We start from the raw sequence: 16,463 nt of genomic DNA on the forward strand, positions 1-16,463 counted from the left end.
TGCTGCTGAGAAGGGATGGCTCCGATGGGGGTCTCCAGAGAGGTATTAAACAGATGGGTGAAGTGTGTGTGGGGTGGACCCCCCTGGACTCCGGGGCCCGTGTGCCTTGCACACACTGCACTCCTTATAGATACGCCAATGTTCTACTGCTACCATGATAGTTTCATTACCAGCTACAGTTTCTGGACCAATGTGTATTTTCCACCAATCTATTGGTGCCACTGTTGACACAACATCGTGGTCAAACAAGAGGTCATTTATTGGGGCTGCTTTTGCTTGGAACTTGACTAGTGTTGGTAGAAGGGTATTTGAATGTGGATATTTTCCTTTGGCAAAATTAAGAACTTCTAACTTTTCTTCTGCAGTTAGACAACTACCACAGTAACATGGGTCCATCAAGTAAGTGTGAAAATGTGTAGGTCCCAATGCTTGATTATAGTGGTCAAAAAAAATTCTTCATGGGGTGTGGCCTGGATGCGGGAGGCAACAGACGTGCTTCTTCTGAGCTCTCACCCTATCTCCCAATCCAGGCCCTAAAACTCGCTATCTGAGCTGCTGCACTTACTAGCCCTGCTTCTCCTTACTCTGCTGACTACCTCTGCTGCCGGCAGGTGTGGCTCGCGGAATCGGGGAGCGCTCCTGGAGCTCCCGCGGGTTGCGGCCTACCCACGCTCCAGAAGCCGCGGCCTCAATTTTGCTCACATTCCGGGGACGGGACTCGGTGCGGCTCGTCCACATCCTCCGGGCCTCGGCTCATGGACCTGGAGCTCAACTATAGCCTCCACTGCCTCCATAGCTAATACGTGGTCCCCGCTGATGGGCTTCCGGCTTGCAGCCGCCCTTCCCTGCCTGAACTGCCCAGACGACCAGCTCCGGCTCCTTGCAGGCGGCGGTTACCTCACCCCCTCAGCGCCCCAGTCCTACAGCTGCAGGGGAACACTCTCTGGACCCGGTGTGTCTGCCTCCTAGCCATTAACTCTGTGTGGCTGGCTGGGAGTGCAGAGACCAGTGGACAACGCTGCTGCTGATCCCCGGATGAAGGTCACTGCTGTTTATTACTTAAAGGCCCCTGTTGCTCTCTGCCATTGAAGCGGACCCCCCTCCTGCTGTTTGCAAGGCTGATGCCATGCTCTGACCTCCTCTTCCCTGCCTGAATTATACTAAAGGCGTTCTAGGATACCTGTGGCAGAGACCTAGGGGTCCCTCTTCGGACGGTGGATACGATCAACATAGGGGATGCTCTCCCTCACTCTCTATTTATCACTGATGTTGGGGTCCTCCTAAGGTCTCCACATTAGTGCATGTACTTGTGCATCTGGGCTTCCTACACCCCACGACAAGCTACACTCCTGCAACTACTACACTGTAATATATGAACTGTTTCTCTACATTAGTGATGCCCCAGCACCAGCTTGGAGCCATTGCCGTTCACTCTGCAGTTTATGAACCAGTGTCCTCTCACAGTCCTCGTTGTTTATAGTTCTATATACCCGCCGCCGGTCCAGGTTTACCATGGTCCCACCCTCACTGGAGTGCCGGATATACTTCAGATGCAGAACAAGTTTGAATAGCACGTACAATTGTAACTGACTTCCTATGTTCTCTCCCTTGCTACCAATCCTTTGGGGTCTCTCCCTTACACCGGTTACTCAGCATTAAATGGGCATTCCTCTTTACTGTGCCAATTTTAACCTCCGCAGCTAGGTGACTATTTGATATTCCTGTTGAACTTGAGAAGCCAATAAGAAGTTCTTTCAAGAATTTTGTTTACCTCTATTTTATGATGTCCTAAGTACCTCCGTATGAGACCCTCACATCTTTATTCGCATTAAACGGATCCTTACCCAAGCTCCTAAGGTCTTGCCATTTCCTTACTATGCCCTACAAAATGAAAAAAAAGTCTACACCGCTACGACTCCTGCCATGTTTACCCCCAAGAACAAAAGTTCCTCACAAATGGCCGATAGAAGTAGCCCGTAGGCCATGCTTTCCACCCTTGTTTCAAAAGGAACTTAAAAATGCAGTGGACGACTTTAAGGTTGAACTGACCTCTATTGGATCACGAACTGATGCCTTGGAGTCTAAAACTGATGATCTGTGCAGATATCAAGGAGTAGTGGACAGAGAACTCTCTCTTCTTCGCAAAGAAATCAACGATCTCCAGGAAGAACAAGAAGATCTCGCAAATAGATCAAGGAGGAATAATTTGCGAATCAGAAGCGTACCAGAGACAATTTCTCCGACCACCCTCACTTCTTTCCTCCGAGATCTATTCAAACACATTGCTCCTGACCTGCAGGATAACGAACTGCTTCTGGACAGAGCGCATTGTGCTCTTACGGCAAAACCTCCATCCGGACAGCAACCAAGAGATATCATTACAAGACTATACTATTATAGCACCAAAGAAAAATTAATGGCGGCGATTAGAGACACTCCGGATATTCTATATAAGGGTATGAACATTCAAATATTCCAAGACCTTGCTCCATCAACCATACAAAAGAGGAGGGACTAGCAACCTATCACAAGAGTACTCCGTCAAAACAATATCAAATATCGCAGGAACTTTCTATTTCAGCTTCAGGTCCTGGCAGACCCCACAATTCGTACAGCTAAAACCTTGGAACAAGGGCAGAAGCTGCTGATGGACTTAAACATTCTTCCAGATCCTTCCGTGTCTGCCTCCTCTCAAGGGTCACCCAAGCCTCAACGTTCACGCCCTCTGCAACTGCAATGGTCCATGATCCGTCGAGGCAGAATAGACGATGCTAATCCACCCTGAACTGATGATATGGTATTGTTTGGAAAGTATTGTTTCTCTCTGCTTTTTGCTCCCTTTAAGATAGCTGGAACTGTTTGAGTTTGTTGATTTCCTAGTGCTATTACTAAGGGTTTGTACTCGATCTGCAACTTCTAGTGCGGATCCGTTGCTTATTTTATAATTCTAGTTCTAGCTTGTGGGCCTCGCATAGGTTTATAATCTGTGAAGTAAATTGCCCCCTTTGTTGGTTTTTTTTTTCTTACAGGGTTTTGGCCTATTTAGGCCACCTTTTGCTGTTTTTCTTTTCTTTCTTTTTCCCTGACCCTTCTGCTTTGCTCCCCTCTCCCCGACTCCGACTGGTCTTCCCCTCTTGGACCTAGACTCGTATCTGAGTCTTATATGTGTTCCCTATATTTCACATATTATGGGGTTTAAAATACTTTCCATACATGTTAATGGTCTAAATTCACCTAAACGTCATACTCTAGTGTTGGGGGCGTGTAGACGTGAAAAAGCAGATATTGTACTGTTGCAAGAGACGAACCTTTATGGAGAACACTCTCAACTAAGAGGTAAGCGCTTTCCTCACACTTTTTTTTTCTTCAGCTCCATGTAAAAAGAGGGGTGTGGTGATTCTGATTTCTAACAATGTCCCCTTTGTCCTTTCTAAATGCGTGTCGGATGCAGATGGTAGGTACCTCATATTGGTGGGTTCCATAGGGGCGGAATATATTACTTTAGTTAGCCTGTATGCCCCCAACACGGGTCAAAGCTTGTTGTTTTCCAAATTCTTCAAATGGATAGAAAAATCATGCTCGGCAATTTGATAACGGGTGGGTATTTTAATTCTGTATTGGACCCCTCTGTAGACAAGTCTGCTTCACGGAATTTAAAACATTCACATTTAAACAAGATTCATTTAATCTTTGCAAAGGTCTAACGAGGCTAGTAGCTTTGGATACGTGGCATTTTAAAAATTCGACAGCTAGAGATTACACTCATTTTTCTGTTCCCCACCAAATTTATTCTCGCATTGACATGATCTTTGAATCAAGACCGCTTGCTTCCAGGGTGGCGGCGGCAGGTATAACACCCCTTTCATGGACTGAACATGCGGGGCCTTATATTCTCTTAGATACATTTTCATCTCAATACAGGTCCCGCTCATGGCGTCTGGATGATAATATGTTATTGGACCCCTCATTTTTTGAGGATGTTAAGTCTGCCATATCTGAGTACTTCGATTTTAATTTGACTGATGAGGTGTCGAAGGGGATTATCTGGGAAGCACACAAAGCAACACTCAGGGGTAAATTTATTAGTAGGGCAGCATTCTGTAAGAAGCAAGCCCAAAGAGAAATTTCACAACTTGAAAATTAAATTTCTTCTCTTCTTGCCCAACATAAGCAAAATCCCACAGCACCTCTACTGATTCAGATCAATTCTCTGAGGGGCAGACTTAGGGGTATATGCAATTGCGGTCGAATTGCCGCGAAAGTTGAAAAACGGGACATTTTCGACAACTAAAAAATGTTGAATTGGATTCGTCAATGCAATACAGTACTTTTCGTCAAAATACCTGCCGTTTCAGATTCGACTTTTTGCAAATCGACATTTTCAAAATTCAACATGTCTGCAATGGTCAAAATGCGGCTTTTCGACAAAAGTATATTCAATTGAAGAATGTCGATTCGACAACAGTGCTTTTCGACAGCAATTTCATCAATTTCATTCCGCCTCACTTTGCTGGCGGGATCTAATAAAAAAAATATTTAAATGTATTTTTTTTTTGCTTTTTGGATTGCTAATAGCATATCTATTTATATTTGAAGGGATTATCTACTTGGTTTGTCTTTTTTTTTGACTCACAAGTATTATTTAATTGATTTTTTAAAAGAATATTTTTTTCTTCACTCTGCTGAGGGAAATGTACCCATGATTCCACAGTTTTACCCAGGATACACTTCTGCAAAGCCCCTCCTCTATCCTCACTCCCGGGTTTGAGACTTCAGGGAGACGAGCAGCCATTACAGTCAGCTCTCTTGTGGAATCGTTTTTTTAGGACAATCCCCCTGCGTTTTAACACATTTATATCCTATTTTTGTACTGACTACAATAATGGAGCCTTTTTCTGACCAGATTGTGATGTTCATGCTGGCTGCAAGCATGGAGGAAGAACGGGCTGCTGAACATCAGGATCAAGGTCAGCAAATGTCTGCATTGGGTGAGTCAGTAATGCGTGTTTCATTTCCACGTCCATGCCAGTATCGCACTAGGCGTGAACTGGAGGATCTCAGCGAGTTTGAGGTGATTCAAAATGATCGCTTATCGACTCGCGACATATATTCGCTGTACGCTCTGTTGGAGGCCGACCTGGAACCTCAGGCACGGACCAATCGCGCAGTCAGCGGTTTCCAGAAACTGCTGGCTATGTTACATTTTTTTGCGTCAGGCACATTCCAGCCTACTTTGTCTCAAACATGCGGTTTTTCACAGTCGACACTGTCGCGCTGTATAACCCAGGTCATTAGGGCTTTCCGCAAATTGACGATCCAGTTCATCACATTTCCAGATACGGACAGCGGATGTCGTGAGATCAAATTAGGCTTTTTCACCAAACACAATTTTCCCAATGTTCTGGGCGCGATTGACTGTACCCACGTGCAGATCAGACCACCACGGAATTCGGAAGAATGTTTTCGGAACCGAAAACATTTCCATTCCATGAATATACAGGCGGTCTGTGATGTCAACATGAAATTTTTGAATATTTTTGAGGGATTTCCTGGATTGTCTCACGACTCCTTCATCCTAAGCCAGTCATCGCTGTTTGGCAATTTCGAAACAGGAAACATGCCGGGTGGCTGGCTGTTAGGTATTTATTTTAATTGTTTTTATTTTATTTTATTTAACTTTTTATTTTTATTTTTTATATTACCCACCATTTTTTTTTTCATTTCCATAGGCGATGCGGGTTATCCCAACAAATCGTGGCTCTTGACCCCATTGTCTAATCCTGTTGGTAGAGCAGAAAAACGTTACCAAGAGACACACAAAGCATCGAGGCAAGTAACTGAGCGTGCCTTCGGTGTACTTAAAAGCCGGTTTAAATGTTTAGACACTTCTGGTGGTGCTCTTTTGTACTCACCGGCGAAGGTTTGCGGCATGGTAAATGCATGTTGTATTTTACACAACATATGTGTCGCAAACCGTTTGCCGGTGACTCTTCGTCGCAGTGCTTTCCGACGCGGGAGCCGTTCTTCTGCTCTACCGGTGGGTATGGACGAAGGAGATGATTCCCGACGGACATTGATCCAAAGCTTTTTTTTCACTGCCTGTGAGTATATTTGTAACATTTGTATTATCGTGTAAACTGAGATTGTAATATTCTAAAAAAAATCTTTATTTATGTATTTCAGAGTTTTACGTCCTGTTGACGCACCTTCCCAGGCCTGTTTTCAAAGTTTCGTCCTGTTGACGACCTGTTACCCCCTGTTTTTTCCTGTTGGGTTGCTGCAAATATTGGACCTGTTTCTCCAACTCTACCATGGGCAACCTACTTGTGATGTGGACCTGAACCTCCGCCATGTAGCAGACAACCCTCTTGTCCAAGTAACCCCGGCATGTCCAAAGTGCAGCCCTCCGGCATTTGCAAAACTGCACATCCAATCATGCCCTGATACACCAATGCTTACAGGGAATGTTTGGATGTGTAGTTACTCAAGTGCCGGAGGGTTGCATTTGGGACAAAGGCCGCTGTAACCTGCTTGTGTCAAAGTGTTGCTTGTACCTTGTCTTTTCCATAGAAGGGTGACAGTATTACCAATAGCTGGAACCTCATACTATTCTCTTCCACAGGTCTTGCGGAGTATCCTTCCAAAGTTGCGTGGATGTGAAGAGACACGACAGTTCCCCTGATGTACCATGGCATGGGCGACCTACTTGTGATGTGGACCTGAACCTCCGCCATGTAGCAGACAACCCCCCTCAGGTGAGATGTATTGCCCAAAACTCCCTCCTGTCCAAGACACCCCGGCATGTCCAAAGTGCAGCCCTCCGGCATTTGCAAAACTGCACATCCAATCATGCCCTGATACACCAATGCTTACACTGTGTGACGGAATGTTTGGATGTGTAGTTACTCAAGTGCCGGAGGGTTGCATTTGGGACAAAGGCCGCTGTAACCTGCTTGTGTCAAAGTGTTGCTTGTACCTTGTCTTTTCCATAGAAGGGTGACACTATTACTAGAGATGAGCGGGTTCGGTTTCTTTGAATCCGAACCCGCACGAACTTCACTTTTTTTTCCACGGGTCCGAGCGACTCGGATCTTCCCGCCTTGCTCGGTTAACCCGAGCGCGCCCGAACGTCATCATGACGCTGTCGGATTCTCGCGAGGCTCGGATTCTATCGCGAGACTCGGATTCTATATAAGGAGCCGCGCGTCGCCGCCATTTTCACTCGTGCATTGAGATTGATAGGGAGAGGACGTGTCTGGCGTCCTCTCCATTAGAATAGAGATAGATAGATTAGATAGAGAGAGATTGTGCAGAGTCGCAGACAGAGTTAGTTTACCACAGTCAGTGACCAGTGCAGTTGCTAGTTAACTTTTATTTAATATAATATATCCGTTCACTTCTCTCTGCTATATCCGTTCTCTGCCTGAAAAAAAAAACGATACACAGCACAGTCAGTCACACAGTGTGACTCAGTCTGTGTGCACTCAGCTCAGCCCAGTGTGCTGCACAGTCATCAATGTATAAATTAAAAGCTTATAATTAATTGTGGGGGAGACTGGGGAGCACTGCAGGTTGTTAGCAGGAGCCAGGAGTACAATTATATTAATTAACAGTGCACACTTTTGCTGCAGGAGTGGTGACCAGTGCCTGACCACCAGTATAGTATTGTTGTATACTACTAATATCTCTTTAAATATCAACCAGTCTATATTAGCAGCAGACACAGTACAGTGCGGTAGTTCACGGCTGTGGCTACCTCTGTGTCGGCACACGGCAGGCAGTCCGTCCGACCAGAATTGTATTATTTATTATTATATACCTACCACCTAACCGTGGTTTTTTTTTCATTCTTTATACCGTCATAGTGTCATCCTAATTGTTACGAGTATACTACTATCTCTTTATCAACCAGTGTACAGTGCGGTAGTTCACGGCTGTGGCTACCTCTGTGTCGGCACACGGCAGGCAGTCCGTCCGACCAGAATTGTATTATTTATTATTATATACCTACCACCTAACCGTGGTTTTTTTTTCATTCTTTATACCGTCATAGTGTCATCCTAATTGTTACGAGTATACTACTATCTCTTTATCAACCAGTGTACAGTGCGGTAGTTCACGGCTGTGGCTACCTCTGTGTCGGCACACGGCAGGCAGTCCGTCCGACCAGAATTGTATTATTTATTATTATATACCTACCACCTAACCGTGGTTTTTTTTTCATTCTTTATACCGTCATAGTGTCATCCTAATTGTTACGAGTATACTACTATCTCTTTATCAACCAGTGTACAGTGCGGTAGTTCACGGCTGTGGCTACCTCTGTGTCGGCACACGGCAGGCAGTCCGTCCGACCAGAATTGTATTATTTATTATTATATACCTACCACCTAACCGTGGTTTTTTTTTCATTCTTTATACCGTCATAGTGTCATCCTAATTGTTACGAGTATACTACTATCTCTTTATCAACCAGTGTACAGTGCGGTAGTTCACGGCTGTGGCTACCTCTGTGTCGGCACACGGCAGGCAGTCCGTCCGACCAGAATTGTATTATTTATTATTATATACCTACCACCTAACCGTGGTTTTTTTTTCATTCTTTATACCGTCATAGTGTCATCCTAATTGTTACGAGTATACTACTATCTCTTTATCAACCAGTGTACAGTGCGGTAGTTCACGGCTGTGGCTACCTCTGTGTCGGCACACGGCAGGCAGTCCGTCCGACCAGAATTGTATTATTTATTATTATATACCTACCACCTAACCGTGGTTTTTTTTTCATTCTTTATACCGTCATAGTGTCATCCTAATTGTTACGAGTATACTACTATCTCTTTATCAACCAGTGTACAGTGCGGTAGTTCACGGCTGTGGCTACCTCTGTGTCGGCAGTCGGCAGGCAGTCCGTCCATCCATAATTGTATTATTATTATAATATATACCACCTAACCGTGGTTTTTTTTTCATTCTTTATACCGTCATAGTGTCATACTAGTTGTTACGAGTATACTACTATCTCTTTATCAACCAGTGTACAGTGCGGTAGTTCACGGCTGTGGCTACCTCTGTGTCGGCAGTCGGCAGGCAGTCCGTCCATCCATAATTGTATTATTATTATAATATATACCACCTAACTGTGGTTTTTTTTGCATTCTTTATACCGTCGTCATAGTGTCATACTAGTTGTTACGAGTATACTACTATCTCTTTATCAACCAGTGTACAGTGCGGTAGTTCACGGCTGTGGCTACCTCTGTGTCGGCAGTCGGCAGGCAGTCCGTCCATCCATAATTGTATTATTATTATAATATATACCACCTAACCGTGGTTTTTTTTTCATTCTTTATACCGTCGTCATAGTGTCATACTAGTTGTTACGAGTATACTACTATCTCTTTATCAACCAGTGTACAGTGCGGTAGTTCACGGCTGTGGCTACCTCTGTGTCGGCAGTCGGCAGGCAGTCCGTCCATCCATAATTGTATTATTATTATAATATATACCACCTAACCGTGGTTTTTTTATACCACCTAACCGTGGCAGTCCGTCCATAATTGTATACTAGTATCCAATCCATCCATCTCCATTGTTTACCTGAGGTGCCTTTTAGTTCTGCCTATAAAATATGGAGAACAAAAAAGTTGAGGTTCCAAAATTAGGGAAAGATCAAGATCCACTTCCACCTCGTGCTGAAGCTGCTGCCACTAGTCATGGCCGAGACGATGAAATGCCAGCAACGTCGTCTGCCAAGGCCGATGCCCAATGTCATAGTACAGAGCATGTCAAATCCAAAACACCAAATATCAGAAAAAAAAGGACTCCAAAACCTAAAATAAAATTGTCGGAGGAGAAGCGTAAACTTGCCAATATGCCATTTACCACACGGAGTGGCAAGGAACGGCTGAGGCCCTGGCCTATGTTCATGGCTAGTGGTTCAGCTTCACATGAGGATGGAAGCACTCAGCCTCTCGCTAGAAAACTGAAAAGACTCAAGCTGGCAAAAGCACCGCAAAGAACTGTGCGTTCTTTGAAATCCCAAATCCACAAGGAGAGTCCAATTGTGTCGTTTGCGATGCCTGACCTTCCCAACACTGGACGTGAAGAGCATGCGCCTTCCACTATTTGCATGCCCCCTGCAAGTGCTGGAAGGAGCACCCGCAGTCCAGTTCCTGATAGTCAGATTGAAGATGTCAGTGTTGAAGTACACCAGGATGAGGAGGATATGGGTGTTGCTGGCGCTGGGGAGGAAATTGACCAGGAGGATTCTGATGGTGAGGTGGTTTGTTTAAGTCAGGCACCCGGGGAGACACCTGTTGTCCGTGGGAGGAATATGGCCGTTGACATGCCAGGTGAAAATACCAAAAAAATCAGCTCTTCGGTGTGGAGGTATTTCACCAGAAATGCGGACAACAGGTGTCAAGCCGTGTGTTCCCTTTGTCAAGCTGTAATAAGTAGGGGTAAGGACGTTAACCACCTCGGAACATCCTCCCTTATACGTCACCTGCAGCGCATTCATAATAAGTCAGTGACAAGTTCAAAAACTTTGGGTGACAGCGGAAGCAGTCCACTGACCAGTAAATCCCTTCCTCTTGTAACCAAGCTCACGCAAACCACCCCACCAACTCCCTCAGTGTCAATTTCCTCCTTCCCCAGGAATGCCAATAGTCCTGCAGGCCATGTCACTGGCAAGTCTGACGAGTCCTCTCCTGCCTGGGATTCCTCCGATGCATCCTTGCGTGTAACGCCTACTGCTGCTGGCGCTGCTGTTGTTGCCGCTGGGAGTCGATGGTCATCCCAGAGGGGAAGTCGTAAGCCCACTTGTACTACTTCCAGTAAGCAATTGACTGTTCAACAGTCCTTTGCGAGGAAGATGAAATATCACAGCAGTCATCCTACTGCAAAGCGGATAACTGAGTCCTTGACAACTATGTTGGTGTTAGACGTGCGTCCGGTATCCGCCGTTAGTTCACAGGGAACTAGACAATTTATTGAGGCAGTGTGCCCCCGTTACCAAATACCATCTAGGTTCCACTTCTCTAGGCAGGCGATACCGAGAATGTACACGGACGTCAGAAAAAGACTCACCAGTCTCCTAAAAAATGCAGTTGTACCCAATGTCCACTTAACCACGGACATGTGGACAAGTGGAGCAGGGCAGGGTCAGGACTATATGACTGTGACAGCCCACTGGGTAGATGTATGGACTCCCGCCGCAAGAACAGCAGCGGCGGCACCAGTAGCAGCATCTCGCAAACGCCAACTCTTTCCTAGGCAGGCTACGCTTTGTATCACCGCTTTCCAGAATACGCACACAGCTGAAAACCTCTTACGGCAACTGAGGAAGATCATCGCGGAATGGCTTACCCCAATTGGACTCTCCTGTGGATTTGTGGCATCGGACAACGCCAGCAATATTGTGTGTGCATTAAATATGGGCAAATTCCAGCACGTCCCATGTTTTGCACATACCTTGAATTTGGTGGTGCAGAATTTTTTAAAAAACGACAGGGGCGTGCAAGAGATGCTGTCGGTGGCCAGAAAAATTGCGGGACACTTTCGGCGTACAGGCACCACGTACAGAAGACTGGAGCACCACCAAAAACTACTGAACCTGCCCTGCCATCATCTGAAGCAAGAAGTGGTAACGAGGTGGAATTCAACCCTCTATATGCTTCAGAGGTTGGAGGAGCAGCAAAAGGCCATTCAAGCCTATACAATTGAGCACGATATAGGAGATGGAATGCACCTGTCTCAAGTGCAGTGGAGAATGATTTCAACGTTGTGCAAGGTTCTGATGCCCTTTGAACTTGCCACACGTGAAGTCAGTTCAGACACTGCCAGCCTGAGTCAGGTCATTCCCCTCATCAGGCTTTTGCAGAAGAAGCTGGAGGCATTGAAGAAGGAGCTAACACGGAGCGATTCCGCTAGGCATGTGGGACTTGTGGATGCAGCCCTTAATTCGCTTAACAAGGATTCACGGGTGGTCAATCTGTTGAAATCAGAGCACTACATTTTGGCCACCGTGCTCGATCCTAGATTTAAAGCCTACCTTGGATCTCTCTTTCCGGCAGACACAGGTCTGCTGGGGTTGAAAGACCTGCTGGTGACAAAATTGTCAAGTCAAGCGGAACGCGACCTGTCAACATCTCCTCCTTCACATTCTCCCGCAACTGGGGGTGCGAGGAAAAGGCTCAGAATTCCGAGCCCACCCGCTGGCGGTGATGCAGGGCAGTCTGGAGCGACTGCTGATGCTGACATCTGGTCCGGACTGAAGGACCTGACAACGATTACGGACATGTCGTCTACTGTCACTGCATATGATTCTCTCAACATTGATAGAATGGTGGAGGATTATATGAGTGACCGCATCCAAGTAGGCACGTCACACAGTCCGTACTTATACTGGCAGGAAAAAGAGGCAATTTGGAGGCCCTTGCACAAACTGGCTTTATTCTACCTAAGTTGCCCTCCCACAAGTGTGTACTCCGAAAGAGTGTTTAGTGCCGCCGCTCACCTTGTCAGCAATCGGCGTACGAGGTTACATCCAGAAAATGTGGAGAAGATGATGTTCATTAAAATGAATTATAATCAATTCCTCCGCGGAGACATTGACCAGCAGCAATTGCCTCCACAAAGTACACAGGGAGCTGAGATGGTGGATTCCAGTGGGGACGAATTGATAATCTGTGAGGAGGGGGATGTACACGGTGATATATCGGAGGGTGAAGATGAGGTGGACATCTTGCCTCTGTAGAGCCAGTTTGTGCAAGGAGAGATTAATTGCTTCTTTTTTGGGGGGGGTCCAAACCAACCCGTCATATCAGTCACAGTCGTGTGGCAGACCCTGTCACTGAAATGATGGGTTGGTTAAAGTGTGCATGTCCTGTTTTGTTTATACAACATAAGGGTGGGTGGGAGGGCCCAAGGATAATTCCATCTTGCACCTCTTTTTTCTTTTCTTTTTCTTTGCATCATGTGCTGATTGGGGAGGGTTTTTTGGAAGGGACATCCTGCGTGACACTGCAGTGCCACTCCTAGATGGGCCCGGTGTTTGTGTCGGCCACTAGGGTCGCTAATCTTACTCACACAGCTACCTCATTGCGCCTCTTTTTTTCTTTGCGTCATGTGCTGTTTGGGGAGGGTTTTTTGGAAGGGACATCCTGCGTGACACTGCAGTGCCACTCCTAGATGTGCCCGGTGTTTGTGTCGGCCACTAGGGTCGCTAATCTTACTCACACAGTCAGCTACCTCATTGCGCCTCTTTTTTTCTTTGCGTCATGTGCTGTTTGGGGAGGGTTTTTTGGAAGGGCCATCCTGCGTGACACTGCAGTGCCACTCCTAGATGGGCCCGGTGTTTGTGTCGGCCACTAGGGTCGCTTATCTTACTCACACAGCGACCTCGGTGCAAATTTTAGGACTAAAAATAATATTGTGAGGTGTGATGTGTTCAGAATAGGCTGAAAATGAGTGTAAATTATGTTTTTTGAGGTTAATAATACTTTGGGATCAAAATTACCCCCAAATTCTATGATTTAAGCTGTTTTTTAGGGTTTTTTAAAAAAAACACCCGAATCCAAAACACACCCGAATCCGACAAAAAAAATTCGGTGAGGTTTTGCCAAAACGCGGTCGAACCCAAAACACGGCCGCGGAACCGAACCCAAAACCAAAACACAAAACCCGAAAAATTTCCGGCGCTCATCTCTAACTATTACCAATAGCTGGAACCTCATACTATTCTCTTCCACAGGTCGGAAGTATCCTTCCCAAGTTGCTTGAATCATCATGGATGAAAAGGGACATGACAGTTCACCTGCTGTACCATGGGCGACCTAACACAATACCACTGCATCTCATATATTACATTTTATTTACTAATAATTTAAAGAAAAACACACAACTTCTCATTTTAAAAATTTATTGAAGAAATATAATTGTATTTTATTTTGGAATAAAAAATAAAATGTAATAAAACAAAAAAGTAGTGTTTGTTCTTCTTTACATTCTTTTCTTGTGTAGATATCTGTGGGGAAAAAAATTCCATATTAAGTAAAGACACTAATGATGTCATGTTCATTCCTTTCCCAAGAACATTTGTGGAACCACACAATCCAGCATGACCCATTGCTGGACTGTGTTGTTCCACAAGGGCAGGCGGTCCAAAGTGGAAGAGTGGTGTCAGTGGTCAGCACTTTGACACGCCTGCACTTGTGGAACCACACAGCCCAGCATGACCCATTGCTGGACTGTGTTGTTCCACAAGGGCAGGCGGTCCAAAGTGGAAGAGTGGTGTCAGTGGTCAGCACTTTGACACGCCTGCACTTGTGGAACCACACAGCCCAGCATGACCCATTGCTGGACTGTGTTGTTCCACAAGGGCAGGCGGTCCAAAGTGGAAGAGTGGTGTCAGTGGTCAGCACTTTGACACGCCTGCACTTGTGGAACCACACAGCCCAGCATGACCCATTGCTGGACTGTGTTGTTCCACAAGGGCAGGCGTTCCAAAGTGGCAGAGTGGTGTCAGTGGTCAGCACTTTGACACGCCTGCACTTGTGGAACCACACAGCCCAGCATGACCCATTGCTGGACTGTGTTGTTCCACAAGGGCAGGCGGTCCAAAGTGGAAGAGTGGTGTCAGTGGTCAGCACTTTGACACGCCTGCACTTGTGGAACCACACAGCCCAGCATGACCCATTGCTGGACTGTGTTGTTCCACAAGGGCAGGCGGTCCAAAGTTTCTTGAATATATACATTGAAACATGGCTTTACTCACCTTGGTACGCACAACACGAACTACGCCATCCACTTCAATTTTCCACCCAATCCTATGAAGAAGCCAAAAATAAACACTAGTGAATAGTAAATTCACACAAAAGTGAAAGCCTATTTTACACCAATACAAAAAGGAGTTTGTTTTTTAAAAAAAAAGTGGTATCAGAATAGCTCTTTGGCCCATCATACATGTAACCACAAGGAGCTTTCATCAGTTACCACACGCGCCCGCATACATGCCCGCGCATGTATGCCTAGACATAAAGGTCCTTGGTAGTATCCGGTCGAGAGAGGGGGAGCCCAACACAAACATACAACATTATTAAGAAAAAAAAAAAAAACTAATGGGAGGGCGAGAAAGGGAAACATGAAACATAAGAGTAAATAATAAAACAATACGACCGGGCTTATGGTGGTTGTCCGTCCGGATCCTCTTCTTCCTCCTGATGGGGCGTCGATGCCCTGGGCGGCTGGGGAGTGCGTTGACTTGGCCTCGGTGGCCGTGCGGGTGTAGATGATGCGGCCGGTGTTGGTGGTGGAGGCATCTGGTGGGTGGGGTACATCCCTGTATATCCTTGGTACAGCTGTGACCATCTATACCAGGATGGTGGTGGAAGAAGGGAAGGAGGCGTCCGTGTGGCTTGTGATGGCGGATGTGGTGGTTCACCAGCGTGTTGATGAGCTGGCTCTGGGAGCTTATCGTACATCATGTGCAGTGTGGTTGCGATGATCTGTTGGCTGGATGCCGAATGTCGTTGGCTCTCCGACATGTTGTCAACGCTGTGTGCCAGGCATGATGTGTTATCCACCAGCCGGTTGATGGATGTGGCCAGAACGTGAAGGATGTCCATAGTCTCCCTGTGATCTTCTCGTCTGGTCTTTTGCGTTTCTGCCGTGCTGTCGGCATGAGCCTTTTGCATTTCAATCAGACCGTTTGCCATCTTCTCCATTATCTTCTCAATGGCGTCCAGTCTGGTTTCAACGACATTCGTGTAGGTATCCTGGCGGGCAGTCATCTCTGCTGCCAGGGTGTGTACCCTCTGAACATTTGAGGGATCCTGCCCTTCCTGTACGTCTGCCACCAATTGCATTTGTGCAGCTGAAAAGAAAATTAGAAATTAGTATACACATTCATACATTTGTTTGAAGGCTCACAATTCGATATTTACTTACACAGGGATGTAGAAACAGCGGGCTGCTGCACTTCCACCTCGTCGTCCGACGAATCCTGTAGGAGATCCGGCCTGAAGAAGGAACCAATCCCCGACGCAAGTCCGCTGCTGGTCCGTGGCACCTCTGTTTGCAAAAGAAAAAAAAATTAAACTTAATAAACTATACAAAAATGGCTGACGATGTCTGACGCGCAGGTAACTTTCTGCGCGCTGACGATGTGTGGCGCGCAGGTGATGATCTGCGCGCTGCTGATGCTTGCTGCGCAGGTGATGGTCCGCGCGCTGCTGCAGATGCCTGCTGCGCACGTGATGGTCCGCGCGCTGGCAATGTCCTGCGCGCAGGTGATGTCCTCTGGGCAGGCGTGTCTGGGGAAAAAGAACAAACACATCAGCAAAGAAAAAAGAAAAATAAAAGATTAGTGCAGCTCATCTGAATGTAATCTTCCCATCAGGCCTCCTTTTGGACTGCTTGTCTCCCGCCGTCTTCCGTCTTCTGGGCGGTTCTTCCTCCTC

At 46.3% G+C, this 16,463-nt stretch overlaps 1 protein-coding gene across 1 annotated transcript; it reads right to left on the reverse strand.

The window, feature by feature from the left end:
* Nucleotides 1-14,001: 14,001 nt before the first annotated feature.
* Nucleotides 14,002-16,081, reverse strand: LOC134958241 (putative uncharacterized protein DDB_G0294196). The gene is made up of 2 exons (XM_063940702.1): nucleotides 15,952-16,081; nucleotides 14,002-15,877 (listed from the first exon to the last, which is right to left on the reverse strand). Exon 2 carries the CDS (start codon nucleotides 15,867-15,869, stop codon nucleotides 15,186-15,188), a length of 684 nt encoding a protein of 227 aa, XP_063796772.1. The 5' UTR covers nucleotides 15,870-15,877; nucleotides 15,952-16,081; the 3' UTR covers nucleotides 14,002-15,185.
* Nucleotides 16,082-16,463: the final 382 nt, after the last annotated feature.

Source organism: Pseudophryne corroboree, chromosome 9, assembly GCF_028390025.1.
Source record: "Pseudophryne corroboree isolate aPseCor3 chromosome 9, aPseCor3.hap2, whole genome shotgun sequence".
NCBI classification, from domain to species: Eukaryota; Metazoa; Chordata; class Amphibia; order Anura; family Myobatrachidae; genus Pseudophryne; species Pseudophryne corroboree.

Coding starts and splice junctions, on each gene's coding strand:
- LOC134958241 (XM_063940702.1), bottom strand. CDS start 15,869: ATGCAATTGGTGGCAGACGTACAGGAAGGGCAGGATCCCTCAAATGTT.